The 26,747-nt window shown below is 35.0% G+C and overlaps 1 protein-coding gene across 3 annotated transcripts in view; it reads right to left on the reverse strand.

Moving 5' to 3' along the window:
- FBXO28 (F-box protein 28) overlaps positions 1-26,747 on the reverse strand; it is a 62,446-nt gene that overhangs the window by 23,804 nt on the left and 11,895 nt on the right. For all 3 annotated transcript variants that reach the window (XM_031967061.1, XM_031967063.1, XM_031967062.1), the window contains exons 2-3: positions 24,507-24,616; positions 5,398-5,536 (exon numbers count right to left, since the gene is read on the reverse strand). In XM_031967061.1, coding sequence (XP_031822921.1) covers positions 5,398-5,536; positions 24,507-24,616 — 249 coding nt within the window. The remainder of the gene's footprint in view (positions 1-5,397; positions 5,537-24,506; positions 24,617-26,747) is intronic.

A 26,747-nucleotide genomic window follows, 5' to 3' on the forward strand; every position in this document is an offset into this window, starting at 1 on the left:
TCTCCAGGCTCTCCTAATACCAGTGTTGGGTTGTTACGAAACTGAGTGGGTAGGTAGGGTCTGCCTCAGGCTAATTACAATGGGTTGGATAAGGCCCTTTCTTTAAGAGGCTCCAGGGTTCCTCTCTGGTTGAACTCTGCCTGGGGGGTTCTCTCTTCATAAGGGTTCTTTCTGCTTTATTATATGCCATACAGATGCTAGGGATCTGGAGGGATTGGGTGTCAAGGGCTTCTGTTATGCTAGGTCCCAGTTTTAGGCTTCAGGGCCTTGGTCTTTCTCTTACATACAGTTAGCACTGTTGCCACAATAAATCTTAACTAGAATGATCAAGACCATTTCTCTTTGCTAGACCAGGATTGAGTTTAGGGGCTATTGTGACTTGGACCTAGCAGCAGCGGCTGTTCTTTTTAGAGCTGGGCTCAGGTAGCCAGCCACTGATTGGGAATATGTTGAGCTCTAATGCTGTTTGCTTCTGCAGGGAAGAGATGCTGAACCCACAAAGAATGCCTCTAAGGTGCTCTCCAGCAGTCATGGGAGCAAAGAATGCTGGGGCTCCTCTGGAAGGCTCCAGGGGCTGCCTAGGCTTCAGTTGCTATGCCAGGTCCCCTTCTCAAGGTCTCTGTTGTCTTCTTCGTGGATTCCTGGGTTAGCAGGAAAGTCTACTGGTGAGTTTTCCCCATCCTTAGATTAGAGTATATGTAAGCCCTGATCTAGTGTTTTCAGGAGATCAGGAAATCTCTGAATCCTCTTATAATGGTATCTTCCTATAAGCACTCTGCTTACTTGAGAAAAAAGCATTTTCCCACTACATCTCTACTATATTTGTATGGTATAGTTAATTCATTAATCTGTTTAACTCTGCAATCTGCGTTTATCCTTTTGCTTGATTATATTTTGACAATGGTGAGTTAAAAACCAAAATAGATTTTTTTTTAAATTTAAAATTTTTTCGATGAACTACAATCTATGTTCTACCTCTTTTCCCCCCAGGTACCACTGAAAAAAAGAAAAACAAAATTCTTGTTACAAATATGCAGAGTCAGTAGAGCAAAATAAATCTCACCATTTAACAAACATTTATTAAGCATTTACACTGATTCAAGCACTGTGCTGAACCACAGATTTCTAAAGAAAAGTAAAAATATAATCTCGCCCTCATAGAGATCACATTATCATAGAAGGTAACATGGAAACAATTAAGTTCCTATAAGGTATATTTAAATGGGAGGTAATCTCAAAAAGAAACACTAGCAATGTGTATGGGGAAAATTAATTAGTTCTTGACATTGCTAATAATTCTATTCCTATTTTTGGTAAAAGTATAAGGTAATTTACAAATTTGATTTGATATGTAAATTTTAAATAGAAAAATATCCATAATCATTCCTTTTTAGGATATTAAAGACTCCTATTTCTCAATGTAGTTTAATTTGAATTCAATTGTACTGAATAGCATCACTGCTACAACCATAATGTGACTATTAGCATTTCAAATGAAATACCTAAATTTTTTTTTAACAGTGAAACTCAGTCTGTTTTCTTTTAATGTTATATATATTAAATTACATTTGTCTTCTATTTTTTGCTATACTTACCAGAAAGTAACAGCTGTATCTAAACATTACTTTGTTAAATTATGTCATATTCCAATTACTTCAGCTTTTTCTGTTTTTGAAAGAGTGGACAAATCTGGTGATACTGAATGATACCTGATGGTATATAATTAATTTGATTCTTCTTCCTAGCAGCTCTAAGGACTTTTTATTTGTTCAAATCAATTATTAAGTGCTTATTCTTATTCAGTTCTGGGAATACAAAAAAAAAAAAAAGTTAAAAAAAAACTCTGAATGAGTTCATATTCAAATGGGGAGAAAACATGTGAAGAACTATATACATGCAAAATATATACACAGGATAAATTAGAGGTAATCTCAAAGGGAAGGCTTCAGCATTAGGAGGGACCAGGAAAGGACTGTTGTAGGAAGTTGGATTGTAATGGGGACTTGAAGGAAGCCAGGAAAGCCTGGAGGTGAAGACTGGGAGGGAAACACTGTAGACAAGGATAACAGCCTGTGAAAATGAATACAGGTGTGTCTTATGGAAGGAGAGAAAGGAGACCTATATCACTGGACTGTAAAGTGCATGGTGGAAAAAGTATAAGAATACTGGAAAAGTAGGAAGGGACAAGGTTATGAGGACTTCAAGCCAAATAGACATGACACAAGTCAGAGGAAATGACATACAAGAGAAGTTATATGAAAGGAGAATGAACATGACTTGGCAACAGTTTGGATATAAAGGATGAGAGAGAATAAGGAATTCAGAATAATACTTCGTAGTAAGATTGGTTGACTGAAGAATGGTGGTGGTGCCCTAGAGAATAATAAGGAAGTCAAGATATGAGGGAAGTGGGAAGGAAGATTAATTCAGTTTTGGACATGATGAATTAATAATATCTATGGGACATTGGACAATGGTGTGTCTGGGTGAGCTCAATTTTAAATTTCTCCTTGGAGGCCCTCTATGAATTCTTTCTATTTGGAGTGTAATGTACTCTTGATAGTTCTGAAAGATTTTCTTGAATAACAACTCCTTAAATTTATATAATTTCTTTATTATTATATATTTTAGAGAAATAAAGAAAATATATAGAGAACTGACTCAAATTTAAACGAATACAAGACTTTCCCCAACTGATAAATAGTCAAAGGATATGAACAAACAATTTTTAGATGAAGAAATTTCTAGTCATAAATAACTCTGAGGTACCACTATACATCTCTGGGACACTGATATGTTGTTGGTGGAATTGTGAATGCATCCAACCATTCTGGAGAGCAATTTGGAACTATGCTCAAAAAGTTATCAAAGTGTGCATACCCTTTGATCCAGCAGTGTTTCTACTGAGCTTATATCCCAGAGAGATCTTAAAGGAGGGAAAGGGACCCAAATGTGGAAAAATGTTTGTGGCAGCCCTCTTTGTAGTGGCAAGAAACTGGAAACTGAATGAATGCCCATCAGTTGGAGAATGGCTAAGTTAGGGTATATGAATGTGATGCAATATTATTGTTGTGTAAGAAACAATCAACAGGATGATCTCTCCAGAGACCTGGAGAGATTTGCATGAACTGATGCTAAATGAAGTAAGTAGAACCAAGAGAACATTGTACATAGCAACAACAAGATTTTCAATGATCAACTGTGATGGACGTGGTGCTTTTCAACGAGGTGGATTCAGGACAGTTCCAATGGACTTATAATGGAAAAAGCCATTTGCACCCAGAGAGAGGACTGTGGGGACTGAATGTGGACCACAACATAGCATTTTCACTTTTTTTGTTGTTATGTTTGCTTGCTTATTCCCCACCCCCATTTTTTTTTCCTTTTTGTTCTGATTTTTCTTGTGTAGCCTGATGTGAAAATATGTTTATTGGATTACTTACTGTCTAGGGGAAAGGAAAGGTAGAGAGGGAGAAAGAAAAATAAGGAAAATAAAGGTTTTGTAAGGATGAATCTTGAAAATTATTTTTGCATATATTTTGAAAAATAAAAAAGCTGATATATATATATATATAAAAAGAAATACAATGGCCAGATTGAGTTTCTTTTTTGCTGTTAAGACTATACTGATAATTCTAAAATTTGTTCTCTATTGTTCTGCAACTTTATGTATTTTCTCTACTACATGCTTTCTCTGCCAACATGCTTGCATTATCTTCTGGGATTTTTTTTCTGAGGTGATTAGGGTTAAGTGATTTGCCCAGGGTCACATAGCTAGGCAGTATTTAAGTGTCTGGGGCCAGATTTGAACTCAGGTCCTCCTAACTTCAGGGCTGGTGCTCTAACTACTCTGTCACTTAGCTGCCCCATGGGTTTTCTTTTTTACAATTATTCTGTTCTTTGTTGCCTTCCCTAAAGTTTCAATAGTCTTTTAGATTACTTTTCATTTTTATAAATTTTTTTCAATGCATTTGAATGCATTGATATTTTCCTAACTACTAAACTTTTAAAGTTTGGACTTTTAAAAAAAAGAATCTTATTTTAAAATTTTCATACACTGGATGTTTATTATCCAGTTGAGCTTATCTTTTAGGTTTTCTTGCATTGATTTGACTGTTCCTTCAATTATTCATTTTTCCTGGTATTTTTTCTCCTTTCTCCATTAATGCATACCCAAATGCCTGTCCCCATACTTCTCCTTCCCACTTCTACCTTTTTTCATTTCAGGTTTTCTCATTTAAATACACTCCCTCCCCTTACTTTTAGTCTTTTCCATTCATTCTGTTTTATCCATTCTATTGCTTTTGAATTAGACATAGTCAGCTAAAGCTATATTCTACTCAACATCCTACCCAACATTCAAATCCATCTCACCAATTTTTAATGGATATGAGGAAGGACAAATTTACCTCAGTTATTAGATATCTTTGTTATGTGCATACTTTGTGCATTTGCATATAAGCACCTGAGGCCATAGGTTTTACTGTGGAGCACCATAATAAATGATGCAAGTACTGTATTTGGAATCAAAAGTCCTGGTTCCAATAGCTGCCTGGCACCTTAGCATCTATGTGAGTCTGAGCAAATCATACAGGGTCACACAGAAAGTGAATGTCTGAGGGAAATTTGACAAATTGTATTGTCACCTATCCATGGGTTATAAGACAAAAAGGATAAGAGACAATTCATATTTATATAATTCCGAAACCTCACTAACTACTAGTTTCAACTTTTTTCCTTATCAAAACCTTTTGTAAAAATTAATAAGCGACAAAATAAAGATCAATTTCTGATCTCCTTTTTCCTAAAGTCTACTTGACTTTAGATCATATGAATTTGAAATCACAAAGTAATAATGAATAATAATAGCAATAACAACTAACATTTATAGATTGTTCTTATGTGCTAGGCACTGTGTTAAGTGCTTTACAAATATTATCTTATTTGATATAAGTGAAGCAATTAAGGCATACATAAAACACTTTAACTCCTGAGACGTTTTTAAAATATATTAATGAAAGGGACATAGTATGTATATTTCTATATTAAATATTAACTGGACTTAGTTTTGAATGTGTCTCAATAAAGCATTTTCCCCCTCCACAACTCCAGGTTTGGAACTCTACCACATATCTTTTTGAAACAACAATATGAAAAACATCACACAAGTTCCATTGATAGGAACATTAATAAAGTTAGAGATATCAGTAAACCTTTAGTTAATTAAAATATTATATACTTGAATAGTGACTCAAATATGTGTGTTTACATGTCAATATAAACGTGAATGATAGAGGAAATTTCTGATGAAAATGGTAAAATCCTACATTTGGTTAAAACAGTTTTACAAAAACTGGATCCACCATTTGGCAGTTCTTAAGTCTCCCATTATTTTACCTTTCCTGGAATGAAGCAACAGAGATTGGAATCCACATACTTCATGAAAGTCATATTCAACAGGGAGAGCCTTGTTTCTACAGCAGCAAGGATGTCCGCATGACGAGCTAATGAATGATTTCTCCTTTCTGACTCTCTCCTATAATAGAAAAGGCAACCATCAATAGCACTAGAGACTAAAATTTCAAGCAGCCTAAGTTCCTCAATGAAACAACCTTCCTATTACATGCCATATTATTTAAAGAGTAATGGATTAAACGCTGAGGTACCACCTCACACTTCTCAGATTGGCTAAGATGATAAGAAAAGATAATGATAAATGTTGGAGGGGATATGGGAGAACTGGGACACTAATACATTATAGGTGAAATTGTGATTATATTGTGGAAAGCAGTTTGGAACTATGCCCAAAAGACTGTGTACCTTTGATGCAGCAGTCTGGGGTCTGTCATTACAGATCTGTAAACCAAAGAGACCATAGAAGAAGGAGAGGGACCTACATGTGCAAAAATCTTTATATCAGCTCTTTTTGTGGTGGCAAGGAATTGGAAATTGGGTGGATGCCATCATTTGATGAATGGCTGAATAAGTTATGGTATATAAATGTAATGCAATATAATAAATGATAAGCAAGCTGATTTCAGAAAAACCTGGAAAGACTTGCATGAACTGATGCTGAGGAACTAGGAGAACATTGTACATAGTAAGATTATGTGATGATCAATTGTAATAGATTTAGCTCTTCTCAACAATGTGGTGATCCAAAATAATTCCAATAAACTTGGAATGGAAAATGCCATCTGCATCCAGAAGGATAAGCATGGAGACTAAATATGGATCAAAGCATACTACTTTCACTTTTGTTTTATTTGCTTTTTCTTTCTCATGGTTTTTCCCCTTCTATTCTAATTTTTCTTTCACAACATGACAAATGTAGAAATATATTTAAAATTATTGCACATATATAATCTATATCAGATTGCTTTTCTTGGGAAGGGGGAAGTAAGGGAAGGAAGAAGAAAAAATTTGTAACTCAAAATCTTATGACTTTAAAACTTATAATTCACAAAAGTGAATGTTGAAAACTATCTTTACATATAATTTGAAAAATAAATTACTATTGGGTTTAAGCACAAAAATAACCAAGATTGTTGGTTCAAATTATGATTAGGTAATAGCTAATATATTACTGTAAACAAATGGTTAGTGTGGATAGGCAGAGTGGCCTATCAGAAAGAGAGCCTCAGAGTCAGGAAGATTAAATTCAAATACTAACTGGCATATATGGCTGTGTGCCACTGGACAAACTATCAAGTATCTCACTGGCCCAATCATTACACAAACTATAAGCTATAGAACGATTGTGGATCTCTTTTAGTAGAGGGAGTTTCCTCACCAGAATGCTTATACTTGACTATTAAGATCCCTACTAAAAAAATGTTTCACTATATCCAGATGAATGGGACTGACTGGATGAAGTATTTCTCAGTACTGTCACACGATCACTGTTTCCAGAATTGAGACCTTGGGGAGGTCATTTGATCTCTGGAAGAATGAACTTTGAAACGGGGATACAGGAAGTTGCAGGAAGTGACATGACCTCTAGAAGGCAACCAGCATTGGTGACCATTGGTCAAGGATGATTATGTTCTTTTAGTCTATCCAATGAGAAGGATTTTGCTTTTAAACCCTGGACAAGCTAGAAGCTGGCCAGATTCCAGGAGCATATGATGGTAGTTGGGATAGCTTCCACATGGTGTCTGGGCCTCTCCCTGCAGGGATTAAATAAGTGTTTTCTCTTTGTACCTGATGATGTCTCTGATTGGTTAATTGGTAAATTAACTGTCCCACAGTTTATGGAGGCTTGTCCTGGATCTGGCTTCCCAGAGAGATGGCTCGGGTCCCTGATTCAAGGTAGGCGCCAGGTTGGGTTCTCCAACCGACCTTGAGATCAGACTCTCAGCCTCCCTCTCTGTGAAGAATGGGCCTAGGGGAGACAAAGACACTCAGATACAAACAAGTCATACAAGTCTTCGAAGATGAAGCCTGAGTGAGAGAGCCATGCACGCGTGATCCTAGAGGCACTATTTGTTAATGTGTCCTTGAACTATCCTTGTGGGTCCTGGGATCAAGTTTTGGGTGATCCAGATTAAGAGGTGAGAGACAGATTAAGGAGTTCTGCTTATGGCACAGGATAGGGGTTTTCTATAGTTGGCTGTGAAGGTGGGCAACTCCTTCTGACCCTGGAGGACTGGCTGTGCATTTGCTGAAGACCAGGGGGTGAGATTGGATGCTCTAAAAGAGGACAGTCCAACTCAAATCTTCAGAGCAAAAAGAAAAAAAGAAGTGCAATTAGCTATTTCTGTTGTATGTGGGAAAATAGGGAAGTCTCTTCCATGTGATTTTTGTCTGTGTGTGTCTTTGTGCAGAATGTCTTTGTCATGTTTGTTCTGTGAACTAGATTTTGTTAGGAAAAAAGAGAGAGAGAAAAGGGTCTGACTTTTCTGAAGGTTCCAAAACTGGCCAAAGTTGGAGCTTAGGAAAAGTCCATTGGGAATAATCGCCATGTGGGGCCAGAGGGAGAGAAAGAAACTATGCTGTTTAGTGAAATTCATTATTTGAAATATGATAGCAAAAGCAGTTTTATATTATTGGGAATTTAAAGTTGTATTTGATTGGGTTTTAAGTTAAAATACAGTTATTAATACAAAATGTCAGTAGCTTAACTTGGGGGGGAGGTGGTGTTTGTATCTCCCTACTTAGGTAGTATGTTGCTTTCTAGAAGTATTGGGTAATTTGTAAACTGAATTATGCCTTAAAAAATTTGTCAGCTCTGTTGGGTATAAGTTTTTATAAGTTTTATGAAATTTGGTTAAAGTTATTTGAAAATTTTGAAGTTTAAGAAAAAAGTGATTTAAAGATAATGGACAACAAAGATTGATTTGCAAAAGCAATTAATAGTTTAAATAGAGCATCTAGTATTGGTTTGGGAGTGTTTAAAGTATGTCAGAGAAGGTTTGAGCAAGTAGGCCTTGGAAGGAGAGAGAAAGAGATGGGACAGGAAGAGATGGTGTGAGAAGAGGTTCTGGTGTTCCCAGAAATAGGGAACAAAATAGGGGAAAAAATTCACAATAGTGAATTTGCCATTTGCCATGGGAAAGGAGATACTCCATGAGGTTGGGGCCTGTCTTTAGTTTCAAACATTAATTGTTTCTATTGTTTAAAGGAACAACCTACATTTACATGGTATTAATAAATGAATGGTTTATTTTTATTTTTCAAGTCTATAGTTGCTCTAAGAAGTTTGTTGGAATTGTGAGTTTTCTGAAAGCAATTTATTTCTACTAAGATATCCCATCTGTCGTCAGCAAATTATTTAATGTTTAGGTGCATAACAGTCTTTTTGTTAGAGGGATATGATGATTAAAAAAAAAAAACCTAGAGCAGAATTTTAATCTGATCTGATAATTTGATAGGGTTATTTCCAAAAGTTTAATTTTTTTTTTTTTTTTTTAGAATGAAGAGATTAACGTTAAATCTGATAGTTTCTTTTATGTGGAAACAGGATAGACAATATGCAATTTAGAATCTTTCTCTGTATTGGGTATTCTAAAAGCAAAATGATCTGTGTAATGTTGAATCTAAAACCATATACTTAGATAAGAAGGATAAGCTATATAAACTGTGAACTTTCTAGGATGAATTTCTTACTGTGATCCTTGAGAGCTAGATTCATCTGAAGCTCTGATTAATGATAATTGCTGTAGGAGATAAAATCTTTTGGGGTTGCAGCTGATATTTATTTGGAGTTTTAAATTCAGGTATGACTATCTAGATAGCTCATCAAACCAGTGCTCTGCCATCTGAAAGGAATATGCCACAAGCTACTCAGTTTGGGAATGAATGGTCTCAGCTGAAGATAGGATCTTTCTGACTCAATTTCTCAGTGGTGTTCTTTTGAATGAGAATCCACCTGATTATTCCTAAGTCTGGTTTAAGGTGGAATGGTTAGAAATGAGGACAGTTACTTGAAATAAAACTGCCTTAAATAAATCATGTCCCTGATTTTTCCTCTTATAGCAAATGTCTGTAATCAGAACAAGTGGTCAGTGGAAGATATAAAACACAATACAAGTATATAGGTATTTTAATTTGCAGCCCAGCCCTAGAGGACTTTCTGATTGCTGCTATTATATCTTTTACACTATATGTTGATGGAACGCAGGGCTAGGTCCTTGGGGTCTCTGGAACCCTAATCTTAGATGCCTGACTTATTTATCAAAGATCTATATTGTCTTCAAATGTGTCTTTCATGTTTTGCATGATCATGGGGGACTATACGGAAAGAGAATTTTTGACACCCAAACAATTCCCCATTAAGTATGCAGAGAAAATGATAACTGCCAGCTATCCATGGACCTAGAGAGGTTTCTGTTGTTAAATGAAGGGAAATTCACTTGTTGAAGGGAAGCAGGTTTACAAACTACATGCTGCTGATTGTTTGCCCCTAACTATGGCAACTTTAATTCCCTGACTCCAGCATTCCTTCACATAGCTCCCAGGTAAGTAAATTCTAAAAAGGGCCTGCATGTGGCCCTTGCAGGGACTTCAAACTGCTTTGTTTTGTTAATACCTGTATTAATTGGGTAACAACCTTTCTGCCTAAGGCTTTAGGGTTTTTGTGGGAGAGGTCATATTTACTGAAGGGTATATGTTCTACCCATTGCACCTACTCCTTTGAGGAAACAAAAGCAAGAATTTGGGAAAAACATTCTTTGGTATCTATCCTATTTGGATGAGAGACATTTTTGTTAGCCTCATTTCCCCCTCATCTTCTCCCAGGTAGGTTTCCTGGTTACTGTCCTTAGTAACCTCTTTATTAACTCTACTTTTGTTTATTCTTTCTCTTTTACTCATATTTAGTCCTTGCATTTTAATATACTTGTGAGAGTTGCTTCTTCTAGACACTGAGCCATGAAATTCCAACTACTTGGTCATCCTGAAAATCATTGAGACCTGATTCTGACATTCACGACAGATGCTGCTGTTGCTGCTGCTGTGAGCACCCCTGCCTACAACTCACTCATCTCCCCTTTTCGGTCCAGACCCCACTGGGTAGGGCCAGCTATATGCCCCTGGTCAGCCTGAAGCAGCTCCAGAAGATGAGACCTTTGTCCCTTTGTCCCAAATGAGTCTGGGTCTGGACTGCTTGAGATAGGATATATATATATTGGGGTGAGAAATCTTCAAACTGATACAAAAAGGGGGGACTAAATGGGACTGATTGGATGAAGTATTTCTCAGTATTGTCACATGATTCCTGTTTTCAGAACTGGGACCTTTGGGAGGTCATTTGATCTCTGGAGGAATGAACCAGCATTGGTGGCCATTGGTCAAGGATGGTTACGTCCTTTTAGTCTATCCAATGAGAAGACTCGAGTCTTTTGCTTTTAAAGCCTGAACAAGCCAGAAGCTGGCCAGATTCCAAAAGCACATGGTGGGAGTTGCAATGGTGCCCACGTGTGTCTGGACCTCTCCCTGCAGGGATTAAATAAATGCTTTCTCTTTGTACCTAATGATGTCTCTGACTAATTGGGAAGGGGCTCTTGCACCAGACCTGTCCCACACACAGATATCCTAATATGTGCTAGCACTCGTTGCTGAATGATTACACTAATATTCTTAACTTCTCACACATACACTCAGTTGCCAATCTTGTTTCTATCCCTTGAATTTGCTCTGTTCCCTGCACTCACATATCTATCACTTAAGTTTAGATCCCCAGTACCTTCTGCCTGGACTATTGAAATAAATTCCCAATTGGTCTCTGGGTCAGGCTTTTCCTCTCCCCAAGCTATCCTTCCTATAGCCTAAAAACTAAAATTTCACCCTATTATTCTCTTATTCAATAAATTCTAATGACTCTATTATCTCCAGGTCAATTAAAAACTTTGTTATTTAAATGTCCTCATAACAAGTCCCCAATCTACCTTTCCATTCTTACATTCTTAGTGAACATCTTTCTCTCCTTCTCCCTCCTTCCCTCCTTCCTGTGATTTAGATAAACTAGTTTATCACAATTACATGTCTTTGAAAAGGCTATTCCCACCACACACCTCTTGAAATCTCTGGTTTATCTCAAGGCTGTTTTAAGGAATAACTTCTCTAAAAGGCCTTTCCTTGATCTTCAAGCAACAAATGCCTCCCCACAATTCTAAGTCCAATCATTTTGCATCTTTTTTGGTACATACTTACATTGTTTCCCTGGCTAGATTATAAAATTCTTTGAAGAAGGTATTTATACTCTTATTTTTTGTATCCTGAACACCAAAGAACACTGGAAATTCAGTAAATACTTAATAAATGCCAATTGGTCAATTGGAAGAGAATAAAAAATACCTACAACTAAAAAAAAGAATTGTATTGCTTCTTCCACAAATGTCTTCCTTTAATACTTCACACTAGAATGGAAGTGATCCTGAATTCTCAAAATCTGGGCCTAAATCTAGTTTTGAAAATGACCTTGGTACAGACTTCCTGTTGGTCACATGGGCATCAGCCTAGCTAAATTCAAAGAGGCTTATTCCAGCTTGGCCAGAAATGTGATCAAAGGATCAGAGATTTGGAGTTGAAAGGAATTTAGTTGTTATCTAGACTAGAGATAGCATTCTAGACAGGTGATTTCACCCATTATAAGGAGCTTCAAATTCCTAGCATTGCAGGCTGGTGCTTTCTTTGCAACAGATAGTTAGAGAGAGCTACCTAAGATACTGAGAGAACCAGAGTCTTGGACCTCGTATCTTGGCATAAATGTGACCCATCCATCTGAGAACCAACCTTGCTAAATTTGGAGAGGTGCATCACTAGGTTGGTCAAGAGCATGTCTACAAGATCACAGTTTTGGAATTCCTGGCTTCAAGGCCAGATGTCCATCCACTATGTCACTGTCCCATTTTTCATGAGAGAGGTTAAGCAATTTGTGTAATGTCATAAAGAGTAATAAATAGCAGAACCAGAAATTGAACCCGAGTACTCAGCACCCATAATACTCGAACTGGGTCTTCAGCAAACTGACCATCTACAGATGAAAGCAGCTTACAATAAGATTGTGACCACTGGTTAGAATCCTGGATGAACTTCCCTTCCCCTCCCTACCCTGTTGCTCAGTTTGACATGTTTTTAGTGATCTTTTCATTTACATGGTTGTAGTCACTGGTCACTGTGTATATATTCTCTTGATAGTTCTACTCTGTCACCGTGCATACAAATCTTCCTGGGTTTCTCTGAATTCCTTGTCATTTTGTACTGCATAATAATATTCTATTAACATCTTTTCTTAAATGAACATAATTATAAACAAATAATTTCATGAATATAATATTTAATTTGTTTATTAATGTGGAATATATCATCAATCTTACTATTTTCCTGGTTTAACTTTTTCTGAGAACAGTGGATTTTCTAAGTAACCTATTATGTCAATGTATAACAATTTTAGCCCTCTATTTTTTCTTTATACTGTGATCTTGTTAAACTAGTCTGTTGGAATCCTAGTGTTAACAGAACCTGAAACAAGGTACTAAGTACAACTGATAGAAACAATGCTTGTGTTCACACCTTTAGAGAGCTCATATAAGCAAGAAGTATTTAAGTACTCATTGGAATTCACCTGTTTGGGAGATTTCAGGGTTTAGAATGAGATATCTGAATTCACACCTCCCTTAATCCCTCCCTCGGGAGGAGTCAACCTTTGGGAGTTCATATATATAGAGGAAGCTCTTAGAGTTTCAAGAAGTTACTTCAGAACATTCCCAGAGGTTGGAGAGGAGCACTCTGGGAGATTGAGAGCCAGAAGCCTTCTCTCAAAGACAAGACAGATTCACCTTGTTGCTGGCTGGAGGCTGAGAGAAGCAGAGGCAGAAGCAAAGGACAAAGCTGCAAGAGCTCTTATAACCAAGGAGAGAGAGAGGCCTCTTAGAAAACTAATCCGGCTCTATTGGAGACAATAAAAGTTCAGATCTTTATTTCTTATCTCTTTCCTTGGGCCCGGTTAGTTTTCTAAGAGGCAGCTTTGTCCTTTGCTTCTGCCTCTGTTTTCTTCAGCCTCCAGCCAGCAAACCTGATGGAATGAATCTCTCTTGCCTCTGAGAGAGGGCTTGTGGGCTTCTTTCCAGAGTGCTCCTCTCCGACCTCTGGGAATGTTGCGAAGTAACTAACTGGAGTGGCTCACTGAAGCTCTATTTATGCTGGGTGTAAAAGAGAGTGGGATTATGGGTTTCTCCCAGAGTGCTCTCTGGCCCTAAGATCTTCAAGGGAGGTGTGAATTCGGATATCTCATATTAAACCCTGAAATCTCCCAAACATGTGAACTCCAGTGAGTACTTAAATACTTCTTGCTTATATGAGCTCTCTAAAGATGTGAATACAAGCATTGTTTCTCAGTTCCACTTAGTACCTTGTTTCTTCTGGCCCATAATATCTCTTCGTAAGATCAGATTCCAACACTAGTCTATCACTAGCATTTCTAACACTATGTCAAATCAATAAGGTAACTTCTATTTGGACAAAGACACCCTTGTTTTACGCCTGATTTTAGTGGAAATAATCAGTTCAATCAACCATGTTGTCTTTGTTTCAAGTAGATTCCTTTTTGGTGTGTTGAAAGAGTCATTCTATTCTTTTAAAATTATGAAGGAATGGTTGACTTTTTTCAAAATTATTTTTATATCCATGAATATCACAATATTTTTTCTGAGTTTTCTTATTAACATAGTGGAGTTATAGGTATTATGGTATAGTGGAAAGAACCTGAATTTGGAATCAAAAGGCCTGGGTTTGAATCTCAGGTCGGGTCACATATTACCTAACTGTATAGTCTTAAGCATGTCACTTAAAAGATTCATGTCCCAATTTTCTGATTTGTAAAATGAGGGAATTGAATCATTTCTGTGAGTTTATGAGGTTTTCTAAAATTGAAATGGCTTTACATATCTGGAATAAACACTTCTTACACATGATGTATAATTTTTATATATTAGTCTATTAGCTTTTAAAAAATAACAATAGTATATATTTACTATAGAAATTTTCTGAAATTTCTTTTTCAATTTTGTTTTTCCCAGACTTAAAAAAAAAAGGAATTATTTCTTTTGTAAGAAATATTAGGTAGTGGCCTTCTATATTCCTCTATGTTTATAAATAATCTTTTATTGAAAAGACTTAAGTCTTTAAATGTTTGGAAAAAAAAAATTAAATCTGCTACTTTAGACCAAGTACTTTGTATGTAACAGAATTAAGTGATCCTTTCATAAGAGTGAAAGTTCTTTTAGGATATGCACCAAGCCAGAAAAGCTTTGGGTTTATTTCTAGCAACAACCATGCCTAACCTCATTTTGTGAATATATGGGTGACCTAGGAATCAAACTCAGGCCTTGTGATTCCAAACCCAGTGTTCCTTCCACTATACCAGCCTAGCTATAAGAACAGAAAGACTCACAATCACTAGGTAAATTCTTTGGCTATGGCAGCCCATGAAAAAAAATAGAGAAATAAATGGTGCTCAATTCTTAGAGTGGAGAACAGCAGTAAAGAGGGGGTAGAAGATGCTAAGGCAGAACAGTGTGTCAATTGACTATATACATGACTGTTGGTACTTTAAATGTAAGATCTTTGCCTAACAATTAACTTGATAGATCACTAAATTAACTGAACTACATTAATATAACCCTTCTCACAATAAACAAAACCAAGAGATAAAGAAGTTACATCTAATTGGAAGGATGGCTCAGATTCTCCTTGAAGAGGTCCTACATATAATTTTAATAAGTCAATTATGATGCATTTAATTAAGATGCTGACTTTGAGTAGATAAGATTTAAATTTCTGTTTACCACCAATTCATACAGAAATGGGAATGAAGCAAACAATCTCCACAGCAAGAATGCTCAAAGATTATATAAAAATTTTTAGCAGGCATATATTTGCCTTTTCTATCAAGAAAAGAAATATTGTGGTTTGTGGCAGCCCTTTTTGTAGTGGCTAGAAACTGGAAACTGAATAGATGTCCATCAGTTGGAGAATGGCTGAATAAATTGTGGTATATGAAAATTATGGAATATTACTGTTCTGTAAGAAATGACCAACAGGATGATTTCAGAAAGGCCTGGAGAGACTTACACGAACTGATGCTGAGTGAAATGAGCAGGACCAGGAGATCATTATATACTTCAACAACAATACTAGATGATGACCAGTTCTGATGGATCAGGCCATCCTCAGCAACAAGATCAACCAAATCATTTCTAATGGAGCAGTAATGAACTAAACTAGCTATACCCAGAAAAAGAACTCTGGGAGATGACTAAAAACCATTACATTGAATTCCCAATTCCTATATTTATGCCCACCTGCATTTTTGATTTCCTTCACAAGCTAATTGTACAATAATTCAGAGTCTGATTCTTTTTGTACAGCAAAATAATGTTTTGGTCATGTATACTTATTGTGTATCTAAGTTATATTTTAATATATTTAACATCTACTGGTCATCCTGCCATTTAGGGGAGGGGGTGGGAGGGTAAGAGGTGAAAAATTGGAACAAGAGGTTTGGCAATTGTTAATGCTGTAAAGTTACCCATGTATATATCCTGTAAATAAAAGGCTATTAAATAAATTAAAAAAAAAAAAAAAAAAAGAAATATTGTGGTCAGGGTAGTGCTAGTTTAGAGTTCATTGTCAGAACATTATAGAAGAGAATGAAAAATTATTAGTAGTACTGTTTCATAAAATGGCAAGAAGCAGAGTGGGGAAAAAAAGTCTATGAAAAGCATGGAGTGAGTGAGACTCAAGTAGGCCAAATTACCATGAGTATATTTATAGACCAAACCAAAAAGAGGACAACAAATATATTAAAAATAGGACATATGCCACCATTTTTACAACAACCTCTTCTCATGGAACTGTGTTTATATTCAATTATCACAGAGCCTGGTGTTTTAACAATTAAGGAAAAATAGCACTTAAGATGAAGTCAGGAAAAGTAAATCAACCATACCAAATACATACAAAAGAAATTGGTATGGAAGTGACAATTTAGAAAATACTGAGGGACCGATTTTCAAGCTAGCTCTCAAGAGGGAAAGTATCAAATGAATGGGAAGACAATCATGAATGATATTATTATGAACAAAAAAGGGTGATAAAGAAAACACCAGTAACTACCAATTTATATGCCTACTTTTTCCTCCCTGTAAAATCTTTATGAGAGTAAGTTATACACATATCAGAGATATGAATTGGAACGAATCTTGGAGATCATTTAGTTGAACTCATTTTACAGAGGAGGAAACTGAGGTCCACAGACTTTAAGTGACTTACTCAAAGTCACATAAGTAATAAGTAGCAGAGTTAGGACTTGAAATCAGCTCATCTAATTCTGAGGAAATGGGAAAAAACCATTTACATTGTACTGTTTCACCAATGAAGATGATTTTCTATAGGAGAAGGCAACTTTAAAGACCCAATGACTGAGGAATACAGAAAATGTTTAAACATAAAGTATCTTTATTTAGCAGAGCAAAAAGCAACCTTACAGGGCTTTCTCCAACAAACTGTCTACCACAGACATGTTAAGATCATAGGAGACTCCTTGATTGGACAATCTTAGAGATCATTTTGTTCAATGAGTATATAATTGTCAATATCAAGCTAGGATAAAACAAAGAAACATAAGGATATTCTTTACAGAACCCAAAATGAAAAGACTCTCTATGGATGGTAAATTCCTGTAGGCACTTCTAGGGATGTATTTCATAAAATTATGTTAATTTCATGAAGCTCCAGCATACTACTTCCAGGGTTACTAGCCCTACTAGTTCCATGGGATCTACAATCACTCAAAAGAGACAGATCTAACAAAGCCCAGATTAAAAACAAAATGAATGAGGATTGTCTATCACCCAGACTATGCATGGGATTTGCAGCCTACAGAATTAATCCATCAGTACATTAATGTTTTGCAGGTACAGTAAACTGACAATGAGTTGGGCAGGAAGACAAAAGCAGGCTAGACTGTATTTGGGAAACCACAGTACTTTCAACAACACCAAAGTACTCTATGATACAAAAACCCATTTAAACAATTAAAAAAAACCCTATAAACTATTAAAGAAATAATCAAATACAAGAAAATGGTAAATTCTTACTGCTAAATATTAAGACCTTTAGTATTTAATAAGACAGAAATGAATAAAAAGACGGAAAAGTAAAGAAAATATTTTTTCAGCTTTTTGTTTTGTTTTGTTTTTTTGCCCAGGGTCACAAAGCTAGGATGTATTAGGTATCTGAGGTCACATTTGAACTCAGGTCCTCCTGACTTCAGGGCTGGTGCTTTAGCCACCACACCAACTAGCTGTCCCTATTTTTCACCTTTAAAAAACATATATTCCTATAGGTTCTTTATTATTGTAAATCACAGAATAGCAAATTCTCATAAATCTAAGAGCAATGGAGAATACAAGTAGGTTGCAGCACAGTGTCAAGAACTACTTTCATGCAAAAAGATAAAAAGAACATTAAGAAAATTTATGATTGGTAAAGATGGTGGCATGATTGATGATGTTCAAGAAATTTTAATGTCTAGAAGAACTTCAGTTTACTGAATGGCTCTTTTTTGGAGATAATGGGAAAATATTGACAAGAATTGTTCACAAAATGAGGGCAAGGACAATTTGCAATGTATATTAATAGGGGATAGCATATGGATGAGATCAGTTACTGAAAATTTTATTACTAACGTCTTACTTCTTTCTCAGAGATGGGTCTACTTAATCTATCTGTGGTGGTTTTGGTCATTTATAGTCTATAATATATAGTCTGTTTAATTTGTCTAATTTATTAGGATTATGATTGTGAGTTATGCAATGTCGATTTCAGAGAATTAATAATTAAGAATCACCCAAGGAACAATGGAGGCATAGATAATAGCTCTAACTAATTTGCTACTCATTACCAATAAAGAATTGCAAGGGAGAAGCAGCTTAAAGGCATAAAAATCAACTTTTCTTAGTCCTCATTTTTGATAAGTTCCTTTTTCTATGTTTGAGATAGCTAAGTGGCACAGGGGAGACAGCACTGACCCAAAGTACAGAAATTTTAAGTTCCAACCCATCCTCAGATACTTATGACCTTGGTTAAGTCACTTAACACCTGCCTCAGTTTTCTCAAAGGTAACATGAGGGTAATAGTACTTACCTCACAGGGTTGTTGTAAGGTTAACAGAGATAATAGCTGTAAAAGTGCTTCATACAGTGGCTAGCTCACAGCACTATATAAATCCACGCTCCTTTCTGTATCAGTATCCTTGGTTGAAGCATTGTCTATGTACCATTCCCTATGTGTAAGTATATCTCACCTGGATCCAAGGGAATTTGTTCTCTTCTTTCTTCGTGAACCATTTTCTCTTAGCAATATTGACAAATATATACCAATTTATCATTTCTGTAATGGCTTCCAAATATCTTGCTCCCAAACTCCAACCTCGCTAACTAAATGGACATCTTTAAAAGTACATTAAGTGGTATCCTTGTCCCTAGTCTCCAACTGTTCTATCCTCCACACAGCTGCTGAAGTGGCATTTTTAAAGCAAGACTTGACCATGTTACTACTCTGAACAAGAAGCTTCAGTGGTTCCCTTCTCTCTCTAGGATAGAATCTAAGTTTGGTGCTTAAAGTCTTCCACAATCTGGCTCATATTTCATATTGTTCCCCATTACATATTCTGTGTTCAGCCAAATATACTTGTTTGCTCTTCCCTGTACTCACATCTGCGCCTTTGCAAAGGTTTTTTCCTGTGTATGTCACATACTATCTTCTCACTTCTGATTCTCAGAATCCATTGCTTCCTTTAAGGCTAAGCTCCAACTGCTACTTTCTATACTCAGCCATTCCTGATCTTTCCCCTGCCCAGTAGTTTTCCTCCCTATCTTGCTGAATGTACTCTGTATTCATTTTATTTATTCGCACGCATATTTTTTCCTCAGGAGAACACGACTCCTTAAAGGAAGAAAATGATGTGTTTTTAATCACTATCTCTAGTGCTTAGTATAAAGTATTGTACACTGCAAGTACTTAATAAATGCTATATACAGTAAAGGATGTCATCAGAGAGACAAGACTGAAAAAGGAAGAATAAGCAATTACCAATGGATAAGTAAAATTCTCCATTTGTATTCACAAAATATCAAAAGAAAAGGTAGCAAATTTGTAAACCCTTGTAGAATATTTAGAAGAAAATATAGAAAAGACTCTTATGGAACTAGCAGTCATGAATAGGTCTTGATAGATGCTGGTGAAAATTGTGCCAAAGTCTAAGAGATCACAGATCCAAAGAAATTTATTAGAATATATCTGTACTTCAAAATTTCCTAGTGATATTAATCTCTTTTGTGTTTGTCTTCTAATCTTGGTGACTATGTTTTCTTTCTCCTTTTAAAAAATTACTTTTGCCAATGATTTATAAATGTTATTAATTTTTTTGAAAGTTGAGCTCAACTGTATCATTTCAATTTTTTCCTACATTATTTCTGCCTTTTTCTACTTTCCTTTTGGACTGTTTTCTTTTTTGTCATTTATGTATCTGTTAACAATTTTCTTAAAAAATTCAGATAGATGATTTCTTTGTTAGTCTTTTCATTAGATAAGTCATATTTTTACAAAAGAGGAAGAACACTGGTAAGCTGGATGGGCAATGTTCAGAGGAAGGCAATCAAGATGTTTGTAGGACTGAAGTTCATGGCATAGGAGATCAGTTTAAGGAACTGATTGAGATGTTTATCCCAAAGAGTAGATTTATGGAAGAATACAATAGCTGTCTTCAAGTAAATAAAAGGCTATCATGTGAAAAACAGTTTCTGCTAACTAGACAGAAAAAAAAAAAAGAACAATAGGTGGAAGCTCAAAGATGAATATTTAAGTTTGATATGAGCTACCCCAAGAGGTAGTAAATCTTCTGTTACCAGAAGTTGCAAAGTATACCCAACCTATTGATTTAAACCTAATCTATATTTTTATGTTAAAGGTGTTTAGCATAAATACCAAATGGATGAGTTTATTTTTTAGTCTATGACACAACATTTTTAGTGATTTGTCCAGAATCATACAGCTAACAGGTGTTTGAGAATGGATTTGAACTCAAGTCCTCCTAAGGCTGGTGAATTCCACATCACCACCTAGCTGTGCTTATGACACAACTTTTAAAAGATAAATCAGGTCTTTCAAAATTAATATCTGAAATGTAAAAATCAATTTTGTCTTGGTGAATTTTCTCCTTTTATCTATTTTTTTCTCAATGTCAAAGGGGAATATAATTTGACTTTTTTTTTAATTGTAACTATTTTTAATATTAAAGTTAACTAACTTTAACAAAACTCTTGTCATTTAGAATACTCTGGTTGCTTTATAATTCTTTGATGCTTTACTTCTTTTTTTGGTTAAAGATTTTGTTTCGGGGATCACAAAGACCTTTCTCTCTCTCTCTCTCTCTAATATATACATACACACACACACACACATATACACACATTTGCTGTTTCTAAATAGCTATATGATAAAGTGCAAAGTGTGCTAGACTTAGAACCAAGACCTAGGCTCAAATGAGATAATATGTAAAGGGCTTTGCAAACCTTAATAGCTAAATAAATGTTAGCTATTATTGTTTGTCAATTACAAATTTTACTCACAAATATGGATGTTTTAATTCTATTTTTTGCTAATTTAGATTATTTCTATTTCACTTACAAAGACTTATATATGCATCATATCTAGAGATTTTAACTATAGGTAATAACGTTATTAACATATGCTATTATTTTTAATATCACTAAATAGATTTTATATTAGGGAAAATATTAATAAGTAGCTTTTCATTTTGGATTTTTGCTGATTAATTGAGGAGAGTTTTTGAATGTTACTCTTTTATCTTCAAGATCACATGGTTAAATCTGGAGGAAAAATAAACTAAAAACTTGTATGCCTTTAAGCCTTATATAGGATATTTCAATTAGTGGTTTTGATAGGTAATTTTTTTTTCTCAATACTTGAGTTTTCTTTATCCTTATGATACTAAGTTTTAAGAATTATATTCCCAAGCATTTTATATTTTGGACCTTTTCACACTGAAGTCTTATGAATTGTTTCTAATCATAGTACCTTTTCTATTCTTGTCTGATTTGATAAGTTTTCGCCAATTAATTTTTTAGTATCATGTTTTATTCTTTTTCTTGAAAAGGAATTCATGGTGATTTAAAGTCTCATCTTCTTGTTTTGTCTTTCAGGCCTTATTTATTTATCATTTATTTATTTATTATAACTTTTTATTGACAGGGCCCATGCCTGGCTAATTTTTTTTTTTTTTTTACAACATTATCCCTTGCACTCACTTCTGTTCCAACTTTTCCCCTCCCTCCCTTCACCCCCTCCCCCAGATGGCAAGCAAACCTATACAAGTTAAATATGTCACAATGTATCCTAGATACAATATATGTGTGCAGAACCGAACAGTTTTTTTGTTGCACAGGGAAGAATTGAATTCAGAAGGTAAAAATAACCTGGGAAGAAAAATAAAAATGCAAGCAGTTCACATTCATTTCCCAGTGTTCTTTCTTTGGGTGTAGCTGCTTCTGTCCATCCTTGATCAATTGAAACTGAGTTAGATCTCTTTGTCGAAGAAATCCACTTTCAGGTCTTATTTTGGACTGTCCATTAATTATTCTTAATCTGTTACATTCTGGATTTTTCTTCTATTTTATTTTAGTTTTCTACTGGATTTTTGCTTAAATATATTTATTCTGCTTGTTTGTTATTTCTATTCATATTCTTATTTCTTCCAGGTTACCTTCTATATTTTATAATTATTCTTTTATTACTTGCTATGCCTTTGATTGAATTACAAAATACTTTTCACACATGCCCTCCCCTTTTTACCTTCATGTGAATCTTGTAAGGTAAGTATTATAGATGGGTATAATTATATCAACGAACCTATTATTAAATGTATTTCTTCCATTCACATTACCTGTAATGCTTTTACTAATGTTTCAGTCTATATTACGGTAAAAATTTTATCCCTTAACATTTCATCTAATTTCTTCATCTCATCAGTATTTGTAATTTATTATTCAATAAATTTTATTTTTGTCCTTCCTAGAATTTTCCTTTCATTCCATTTTCTCTCTTGCTACCTTTTCTAATTTATGAAAAAAAGTTTTGAATGAGGGAAATGAAAGATTTAAGTTCCTTAAGAATCAATGGTCACTGCTGTAGTACAAAGGGACACCAGGAGGAAAAAGGACCCACATGTTCAATGTTTGTAGCTGCTCTTTTTGTGGTGGCAAGGAACTGGAAAATGATGAGTCCATCATTTGAGGAATATTATTGTTCTATTAAAAATGATGAGGCTGGTTTCAGAAAAGCTTGGAAGCACTTACAGGAACTGATGCAGAATAAAGTGAACAGAATCAGAAGAACATTCTACATAGTAACAAGATTATAAGATGATCAATTATGATACAGACTTGGCTCTTCTCAACAATATATTGATCCAAGACAATTCCAATAGACTTGGGATGGAAAATATCATATGCATCTAGAGAAAAGAGCTATGGAGCTTGAATGTGGATCGAAGCATACTATTTTCACCTTTTTTTGTGTGTGTGTGGTTTTTCCCTTTTCTTCTTATTTTCCTTGCACAACATGACTAATATGGAAATATGTTTAAAATGACTGTACATATATAACCTATTATCAGATTTGTCTGCTATGTTGGGGAGAAGAAAGGGAAGGGAAAAAAAATCTTGGAATTCAAAATTTTACAAAATTGAATGTTGAAAGCTATCTTTACATGTAATTGGAATAAATATCATTGAATTTTAAAAACTTATTAAAAAAAAAGGAAAAAAGAGATATCAAGGTACTATGTTGTCTGTAATCTCTTGATCTTTCCTTTGAAATGGGGAATTATATCAGTTCCTGAAATGAGAGGGTATGATTTTTTTGTTGTTTTTGCTTATTTCTTTTGGTCTCCATTTAAACTCCCTCTTTCTATTTTCTATTGTTTTTTTTCCACTGGTCCCTTCTCTCTTCTTTTAAACTTGACAGTGGTAGTGCAGGCTGTTCTTATTACCATTCATACTGGCTATTAGAAACCAATACATTTCTATCTAATTTTTGTTTTTTCTGCCTCATTAGCTTTAACAACCCCTCATAATGTATTCAAGTAACTGAAACCCATAAGATATCTATGAAAAAACAAATTTATTTGATCTTCCCCCAATCTAATCAGAAGAGTTGTCAACAATTAAGCGACAAACAACATAAATGAAAAAAAAAAAGACATGAACAATCCCAAAATGGATAAACAGCTCTTAAATAAGAAAGTCGTATTTGTATAATTTATAAGGTATTTAAAATAGAAAGGTAAAGAGGTTTGTTCCGTTTTTTTTTTTTCTCGCCTATGAGGACTAAAATACCGTATATGTATGGAAAAATATATACAAACCAACTTTTGGTTGTCTTTTTAATACTTAATAAATTCTTAATGACCAAGGATCAAAGATCCTGACTTATAATATATTATAGCTAATATCTTAGCTATAAAAGATAAAGCTAAATAACCAAAGCTTGTCCTTAATGATGCTGAACTATGATTATCTGTTAAAAATCTATTGAAAAAGAAGGCTACTTAAGAACTCTGATCAACACAATGAACGATCATGTTTCTCTAAGACTCATGATGATCCACTTTATTCAGCACCTACTGAAAGAAAAGTAGGTAATGAATTTAGGGTACAATCTGAGATAGATATTTTTTGGACATGTCCAACATGGGTATTATTTTTGCTTGACTAAGGATATTTGGTATAAGGATTTTTATGTGGGAAGGAGGAAAAAAATTGTCAATTGAAAAAAGATTTAAATTTAATTAAAAAAAGAATAATGTCAAGCAATACCAGAAATTGCTAGTGTAAAACTTTTGGATATCACTCCTTAAACATCTGGATCTTTGCAAAGGCCTAAAAAAAAATAACAAAATCTTTGCTCTACTCTCTACATACCTTGGAAGTTGTGCTTTAACTTGTTTTTGACACAGGTTGTGATATCTTTCCACTTTCAGAAATCCCTGATTCAACATTCTCTGGCAGACTAAGTCCATTCGCTTGCAAACCTATAGGATGGAGAGGGAACAAAGCAAAAATAAATGTTATTAGTTCAAATTTAATACTGGCCAAAAAATCTCTCACATTTTTCTAGTCTCCCTTTTACTACTTATACAAGTTTACTAGTCTGGCTCTTTACCAATATATAAAAGCAAATCATCTGCCATATATTCTTTTCATAATATTCTAAATATACTTCTGGTTTGTTTGTAAGTTACTGCTGAGGTGAAATTAGTTTTCATATTTCAGTTTGACTTACTAACCATTTAAGTCTCTACTAGGTGCTAGATTTAGGGACAAAAATGAAGCAATCCTTATCCTCAAAGAACTTACAATTTCTACTGTAATAACCTGAATGTGTCCAATAGAATTATGGCCTGTGGCACAGATAAAATTTTTGCAAAAGGTATTAGCTTTTTTATACGTGTGGTGACATGATGATACACACAGGTTCTAATCATAAAATCATAAATTTAGAACTGGAAGGGACCTCAGAGTTCATTTGATCCAACTCTGTCATGTTACAGAAGGCACTGAGGGAAATTTCTTGCTCTAGGACCTGGTAGCAGGACTCAAATGCTGGTCTTCTGATCGCCAAGTTTAGTGCTTTTCTCACTTTATTGGTGTCTTCTAACTCTAAATACTATGAACAAAGACTATGCTAAGTCTTATAACCATAGAAAGCACTCAGAAGTTAAAACTACCAATCTTGGATCCAAGGAAGACATAATGAAAATATATCTCCTCCTTTGCATAGATGGGAAACTAGGTAAAGATTGTATGTCAGACATTATATATAATGTTGCACCTGATGGATGTCTTGGTGATTTTTGTGAAACTTTCTTCCCCCCTTCTTTTTTTGTATGTTTGAAAATGTATACTAGGTAAAAAAAAAAAAAAAAAAAAATCAATAAAAATGTTAAAATGAAATTTTATATTAATCATAAGATCTTATTTATCACTTCTCTTAATCACTACTGTTATAATTGTTAGGCATATTATTGTTAGTACTCTTATATTTACAGAGGACTTTTAACAAGCTCTTTCATCCCATTAGATCCCCACAACAAACCTGTAAGTAATTATCATCAACTCCAATTTATACATGAGGAAATTGATAGTCAGAGAATAAACAGTATGCCCGTTGTCATTCAGAAAGGACATAAACTTAGGTCTTCTGATCCCAAGACCTAATGATGAGGTCTAGATATGGGGTACCTAAATGAAATTAGGGTTTAATTGAGGTCTAGTGGAAGGTTCAGGGCAGGGTTCCCCTGCAACTCCCCTGGATTCGGTGCAAGGATATGGAGTTAAATGAGATCTAGTAGTGGCACGTGTCCCCAATAAAAGCATTTATTGGCCCGAAAAGCTAGACTGATAAAAAGAAATTTATTATGGAGTTTGGAAGTAAGGTTAAAGTATAGTTAAGGAAATAGGTGGAGGTAGAGATAAGGGCACCGGACACAGAGTTCCAGTGAACAGAAAGTCCTGACATGCCAGGCTTAAGGTTGGCATGTTTGGGACCTCTGCAAAGAGGGGGTCCCGCCTTGGCCTCTTTTATAATGAGAGATTTAGCTAGAGGGGCCTGTGGGTGTAGCCCCAAGGTTGGCTCAGATCCGGGTGGGGGTGGGACAGGTCTGGATCTTCTATTGAAATTCAAAGGGACCAGGATTTGTGGATCAAAAGGTAATTACATTAACTAGGAAGGGTTGGGAATCAGAAAGAAAGGTATCTTAAAGGGACCACACCCGCATCATTCCCCCCCTCAAGCAGTTGAAACTTAAATTCATTTAAGAAGGAAAAAAAAGACATGGGGCAAAGTTTTTATTGAGGCAAAATTTTCTCCTCATAGGATTTTCCAAGTTCGGGGGTCCCCTCTTCAATTTCCCCAGAACTCAGTGCCTTTCCACATCTAAATCTTGCTAACATTTTCCATGCTTTTCTCCTTTCCTTCAGTCTCTGATGCAGAGGTAGCTTTTCCTCTTAACAAAACCAACCTCTTTACCTGTCCCCTAGATCCCATCCCTTCTTTCTATTTAAAAACAAACAACCCCCTTTTTGTTATTATGGACTTGTTAAATATCAACTAATAGGAACATTTCCTTCCACAAAGAACAGGAAATGAGAGTGTATATAATA

This window comes from Sarcophilus harrisii, chromosome 4, assembly GCF_902635505.1.
Source record: "Sarcophilus harrisii chromosome 4, mSarHar1.11, whole genome shotgun sequence".
NCBI lineage: Eukaryota > Metazoa > Chordata > Mammalia > Dasyuromorphia > Dasyuridae > Sarcophilus > Sarcophilus harrisii.